The sequence below is a fragment of the Orycteropus afer genome, unplaced genomic scaffold (assembly GCF_000298275.1).
Source record: "Orycteropus afer afer isolate SDZICR_OR568_19922 unplaced genomic scaffold, OryAfe1.0 scaffold00067, whole genome shotgun sequence".
NCBI lineage: Eukaryota > Metazoa > Chordata > Mammalia > Tubulidentata > Orycteropodidae > Orycteropus > Orycteropus afer.
Genome location: NW_006921654.1, coordinates 5,402,452 through 5,409,564, shown reverse-complemented (window position 1 = coordinate 5,409,564; position 7,113 = coordinate 5,402,452). Strand labels below are relative to the sequence as shown.

The window sequence follows — 7,113 nt, the reverse complement described above, 5'->3', positions numbered from 1 at the left end:
CTCCAATTATTGGCAAATAAGAATTTATTGCTGTCATTTTTGTTATGTGCTTTTTCGTGATGTTGATTTCTTTGTTCCATATAATTTTCTATGCTGAGCTCATTTTGTTTATGAATTGTGTTATCACTTCCTTCATTGCTATTGTTTTAGTATTTGCTAAATATTTGTGCTGGTCTTCTTTTTTATTTTGATGTGAAGGTTTATAATTTTTCTTTGAGGTTACCCTGTGATTTATAGTTTTCTTCCCAAGTTTGGAACAATCTGTTCTTTCTTGTAGTTGTCTTGATACCCCTAGCATCTAGAAGTTCTGCAATGACAGTTTTTCCCTCTTTTTGGTTTGTAGTTGTCCTCATTTGTCAGTTGTCGTCTCTGGTTCCCTGTTTAAAATCTTGTAGCCTTATTTACTTTGGATACTTCCATAGCTGGGTTAGTTTCTGGGTTATATCATCATGTGCGTTAATGGTCAGTTGTTGTTGGCTGTTGTTGCTTCTCTGTCCAAAGGGCTCCCTTTAGTATTTCTTATAAGGTTGGTCTGGTTTTAACGAATTCCCTTAATTTTTGCTTATCTGGAAATGTCCTAATGTCACCATCGTATTTGAGGGACAATTTTGCTGGGTACATAATTCTTGGTTGGAAATCTTTCTCTTTCAGTGTTTTGTATATACCATCCCATTGTCTTCTCGCCTACATGGTTTCTGCCAAGAATTCCAAGCTTAATCTTATTGGTTGCCCCTTGAAGGTAAAATTTCGTTTTTCCCATGCTGCTTTCAGGATTCTTTCTTTGTCTTTGGTTTTGGTGAGTTAGATGATGGTATGTCTTGGTGATTTTCTTTTGGGGTGTATCCTGTTTGTAGTTCATTGGACTTCTTGAATGGATATATTTTCATCTTTCACCATATCAGGAAAATTCTCTTCCAACAACTTTGATAATTTTCTCTGTGGTTTCATTTGTCTCTTTCTATTCTGGAATTCCAATTACACGTAAGTTATTCCTTTTGACGGTATCCCACATGAACCTTAGGCTTTCTTCATCTTTTTTCTGACTGATCCCTTTCCAAAGTATTGAGGTATCTGCCTTCAGTTTCACTAATTCTGTCTTCCACTGAGTCAATGCTACTCCTCTGCCCATTCAATGTGTTATCTATTTCTGAAAAATTAATATTAATCTTCTGGATTTCTGCCTGTAGATTTTGTATCATTTTTAATTTTTAATTTTTTTTTTTTTTTTTTTGGTCATTTTGTTCTTGTATTATCTTTCAAAATTGTTCTAGGGTTTTCTCTGTGTTTTTTCTCAATTTTGTCAGTGTCTTCCTTGATCTGTCTCTCAACTTGTTGAAGGTACCTAAATATAATTAGTTTGAATTCCTATCAGGGAGTTCCAATGCTGCGTCTTCCTCAGGGATGTGTTTTGGGTCTGTATCCTGGTCCCTTGTTTCTTCTGCTTTATCTTGCTTCTTTGTGTGGACTGCAATGCTCTGTTGTCTTTAAGGCACTGTGACATTTTTGTGTTTACATTTAATTGGTGATTGTACGTCGGAGTGACTCGCCCATGATTTTTGTTTTGTTTGTATGTTATCTAAGTAAGCAGGGTACTGTGCTGCTCTATTTGCTAGTTGGCAGCACTTATACACTCACTACCTGTCTCCTTTCCCATTGTCAGCCTCCCATATGTCCCTGCTGTACGTGGCAAACGAAGCCCATTCTTAAGTCCTGGAATACGAATGAGAATGTTGTAAATTTAAAATCCAAAATTGTCACTGCTTATAAACAATCAAAATGGCTGTGCCCTCTGGACAGCAGAAAGTCAACAGGTCAGGTTGTCTACCTTCTTGCTGTTTGCCTTCCTAGTCACAGGGCACCTGCACAGTCATCCCTGCAGCCCTTGGCAACCAGGGCTGATCTTTAGGTCAGTTCTCAGGTCCCAACACCACTTGAAAATATTCAGGCTGTTAATGCCGTCAGAGTAACTGACAGTATGCAGTTCCATCCATCTCCGTACTCACTGTTTTCATTCACGTTTTTCTACTAGTTGGTGCCTAATCCACTTCTGTATAGTTCATTTCAAAGCTCAGGGCTCCAGGCTTATCTTCTGTATCTCTGTCAAATGGTTTCTCTTTTCTTTGTCAAAGAAGGTGTGTGTAGTTTGTCTGCCTATTCTGCCATTTTACCATAAGTCTCTTCCTTAGGTTTTGAAAAGAACTATGGACTGAAGAACTGAAGTACTGTAAGTGCTCTTTTAGAGTATATAAATTAATGATTTCCTGAAGAATGAGACTGAAATGACTGGTGGGTAACACAAGGCTTTTAAGGCTACAAGGGCTAATTTTAGGTAATACATGGACTGAATATAAAAAAACATATACACATAGTAATAAATTTACTTCCCTTCTGATTATTTTTCCAACCCTACCAAGGTCAGGAAAATCTCAATTCAGGGTTATGTATTTGGTCTTTAACATCTTTTTTTTAAAAAATTTATAGTGGTAGAGTGAATCTTTAATACTTAGTAATTTCCCTTTTGAAGAAATCTTAATGTTGTTATTTTTCATTATATTTAACCTTTTATTTACAGTGATACTAAGTCTTAAATTATGGTATTGATATTGTTGCCATTTAAAAGAAAGTTACCTAAGATTACAAAAAGTGAGAAATTAAAAGTTAAAAAAATTTTTAATTATAAAAAAAGTGAACAATAGAAGGAATATGGGGATACGAGAGAATCAGAAAATTGGTAGTCAAAAGGCTGACATGTAAGGAACCCAGATATCATTTGCTGCTTTTACAGCTGACAGGAAGCAGGAGGCCCCTGGACAGAGAAAGGAAACACTGCTTCCCCAGGTCCTTCTAGGTTTCTTGCACCCCATTTACAATCAGTGTGCATTATCTGTGGGTGGTAAGTGGTCTGAAGGAAATCTCTCTATTAACTAATCTTTCAGAGTAAATTCTCTAATTGTTAGAGAATAAGAGGGTCCAGGGAAACTGTACACACTTCCAGATGCATTTTTCTCAATTCCCCCTCCTCCATTACAACATTCAGGAAAGGGAAACCATGTTTGTGCTGTGTCTCACTCCCCCTGCTTATACATCAACTACTCACAACAGGGACTATACTCACATCAGACACGGCAATGGACTGCACGTCAGCATTTGAGATGAGATGGCTCTTCACTAGGGTCCCAGTAGCTGAATCCCAGAACTGCACCTTCCCAGCAGAGTCCACACTTATGACAGTGCCATCGGACAAGAAGGCCACACCCCATATGATACACTTCCGTTTAGACACACCCATATACCGCCTATCCACCATCATCTTATGAGCAGCACTCCCTGAAAAACAAGAAAAGCCCACATTTGGATGGTATTTACTTCTTCTTTGGTCTTCCAAAATCATCTGTGGTAGGCACGGTATGTGAAGTTAGTAAGTGAAGCACAGATAGCCAGTAAATAGCAGTGCTGGTGAACTCAGTCTCAGATTCCAAAAATGGTTACCTAAAGATGAGAAAGAGGAAACGGAAAACTTTTTGGGAGGTAAAATGCAAAGGAGACATTTGAGACTTCCACTTAAAGCTGGCCAAATGCACACACATACATATTACACTGCTCCTTTCCAAAACCCACAGGAATGGGGCGAAGACACGTGACAAAATACTGGGAACTGGAAAATAGACAAGGAGTGGTAACCGACTTAGTAGAACCCTGAAGCTAAATCCTAAGCCAGCAGCGGAAAAAGTTGAGAAGCCACTTGATTTATATCATGGAATCCTCTGGAATTGGTTAACTCAGATACTTCTAGAAATGAAGGTAAAAGCAGGACTAAAAGGAGGAATTAGTGGAAAGTAAATATAGGAAGCTGTTGAGTACCCCAGACACTCTACCCCCAAATTAAGAAGCCAGGTAACTCCCCAGCCCCCCACCCCAACAGAAGACTGGGAACTTCTCTGAAGAGGGATACCAGGCACAACTGAGTACTATGGAAAATAGGAGTAAGTGAAAATTTACTACGTGAACATTGAGAAGATCTGCCTTTTTTTCCCCCCTTAAAATACTGACAGCCACGCTTATACTTACCAGGCAAGAGACTGAAAAACCATTTCTGGGGAATATAACCAGCACAAGAGAAAAGATCTCAAGGTCTGGACTTTGGAAGATTCCCAAACAAACAGTCCAGCCAGATCATCCTACAGTGAAGCCCGTGCTCAATCAGCCCCACTCATGTGGCCACTCTTAAAGATGAAGGCAATCACCACACATGTGAGGCAAGGCCCGAAAATGAAAGACAGGGGTCAAGAGACCAACAGGGAACAGAGGAAGGGTGAAGAACACTCCACAGAGGTTAATAGCCTTAAAAAGATTCGAAGAGTTCATGTATAATGAAGCAAAAACAGAATGCTATAAAAAAATCAAATAAAAAAGAATTTTGGAAATCACAGAAATGAAAAACTCAATAGAAAGACTGAAAAATAATAATGACAAACTCTCCCAGAATGCAGAAAAAGTCAGAGAGGTAGAAAGAAGAGGAAAAAGTATGTAAGAATATAAGAGTCAATATCCAGGTAACATAAGTCACTGGGCTTGGAGGCTTAGGACCATAGTTTCAGGGGCAGCTGACTCAATTGGCATAGCATAGTTCACAAAGACAATGTTCTATATTCTGCTGTGGTAAGCACTGACTGCGGCCTTGAAAAAGCTAGGAAACAGCCATCTAAGACGCAACTACTAGTCTCTCCCTGTCCAGACCAAAGAAGAGTAAAGGAAATCAATGCTTTATGGAGACAAATAGCCCAAAAGCCTAATGGACAACACAAACCTCAGCCATCTCAACCCTGAGACCTGAATAACTAGACGGTGCCCAGCTACCACTGCCAAATGCTCTGAAAAGGATCGCGATGGAAGGTCTGGACAGAGTGGCATAAAAATGTGCAACAAAACTCAAAATCATAAAAAAGGCCAGGCTTATGATGGAATACTTTGGAAAAGGATAGCAATAATGGTGGCACAACATGAAAAACGTCATCAGTGTTCCTAAGCTGTAAATATGGAAGTTATGTTGATGAACATGTTGTTGTGTATGTTTCAACCACAATAATAATAAAACAAAAGGCCAGACTTATTGGTCTGATAGAGACTGATAGAACCCCCAAAACTGTGGCCCTTAATCACCTTTCAAGCCTAGAACTGAACTGACCCTCGTGGCCCAACTTTCAGCCAACAGTAGACACATCTATAAAGCCAACACTAACCCCAAAGAGGCATGCAGCCCTTAGATCAACCACAGGAGACCAAAGAGCAGCTTTTGCCCGGGGATGAAGCTCAGAAGGCAGGAAGGGATGGGAAAGAATGACGAGTGGAAAAGGGAAGCAGGAGGGTGGAAGAAGTGCTGCCACGTCGTGGGAGCTGCAAACAATGTCACAAAGTAAAATATGCATGATCTGCTGAACAGAAAACCAATTTGATCGATAAATTGTCACTCAAATCACAATAAAATGTTAAAAAAAAATTTAAAAGATTTTTCCACAGAACTGAAGGATATGGGTTTTTGGATTATAAGAATCTACCAAATATCCATTACAATGGATAACAGATCCATATACCAAGAAATAGCACTACTAAATTCAGAACAATTAACATAAAAGAGAGGATCCTAAAAGCTTCCAGAAAATGACAACACAAAGAAAAATAGGTTCTATGCAAAAGATCAGCTCCCAGAACAGTATTTTAACTCTTACCAATAATACTAGAGATACAATGGAGCCATGGCTTCAAACTCTAAGGGAGAATAATTTCCAACCTAGAATTCCTTCTCATGCACCCTTTCTCAGGATCCACCAAAACAAAGGAATAAACCAGTAAAGGGAAAGACATGGCAACTGGGGAATCCTAGCCAAGGGCTGAATGAATATAAATGAGAGTTCACAATCTCTCCGATGTGCAGCAGACTTAGGGAAAGGAATAGGTCAGAGTCTCTGGGAGAGACTTCAACACGAAAGTATTATCATCATTTCCCATAAATCATGCTGTAGCATCCTTCTTTAAATTGTTCACAAAGACAAGCTGTCAGCAAGAGCATGAAGCAAAGTAAACAATTATACAAATATGCAGTATCATGCACTATTGAACTTTCTTATACCTCAAAATGTCAGGCCCCAAAAGACAACACATGATGAATCAATTAAACTGGACCTTTTCTAAAGTTACTAATGAAAAACAAAATAAACAAACAAACAAAAAAAGATGAAAGTAATAGAGAAACCTTGATGAGTGTGAACCTAGGAAGAGATTTACACAACTAGAAGTGTCTGGCGATGAATCAGTGATACACACATAGAGAATGAAGAGAAAGAATGGAAGGAAGCAGACAAAGACAATACTAAATAAACAGGGTACAGCAAAGGAACAGGAATCATACTATGCGAATAGTATTTATATGGTTATATTAACGAAAACACTACTTGTGATACCATGAATTACTCGGATAGCTTTTCTAGCCACGGTCTTTAGGACTCCCACCAGATCACTGGGTGGTGGTGGTGTTGTTATGTGCCATTGAGTCAGCCCCAACTCATAGCGACGCCTCCTTGGGTTTCTGAGGTGGTATCACTACAGAAGTAGATTGCTCAACCTTCCTTCCAAGGTGCGGCTGGTGGGTTTGAACCGCCAGACTTCTGGTTAGCAGTCAAGTGCCTTAGGCACTACGCTACCAAAGCTCCTAACTACAAGCATGTTGTTGTTGTTATTGGCCATCGAGTCGGACCCGACTCATAGCGACCCCTTCTTGGGTTTCTGAGGCAGTTATCACTATGGAAGTAGATGGCCCCATCTTCCTTCCGAGGAGTGGCTGGTGGGTTTGAACCACCAGCCTTCTGGTTAGCAGTCAAGTGCCTTAGGCACTATGCTACCAGAGCTCCTAGATCACTGGGTAGAACTATGCAAATATAAGGGGATTAGATAACTTGCGAGTAATGTAAATAAGGTACATGGCACCCTTGTGGGGGTGGGACCATGCAAATAAGGTATATGGAACTCTAATGTGGGGATTGGTTAGTTTTGTCCTTCTGCTAGGCTTAAAATGAGCCCTCCTAGAGGAAGAGGGTCCGACTCGACAGCACATAACAA

The 7,113-nt window shown here is 39.7% G+C and overlaps 1 protein-coding gene across 1 annotated transcript in view; it reads right to left on the bottom strand.

Annotated features, from left to right (window-relative positions):
• The window catches only part of UTP4 (UTP4 small subunit processome component), a 38,102-nt gene that overhangs the window by 22,059 nt on the left and 8,930 nt on the right, over nucleotides 1–7,113 (bottom strand). The window contains exon 5 of the mRNA XM_007940299.2: nucleotides 3,116–3,327. Within this exon, the coding sequence (XP_007938490.1) occupies nucleotides 3,116–3,327 (212 nt within the window). The remainder of the gene's footprint in view (nucleotides 1–3,115; nucleotides 3,328–7,113) is intronic.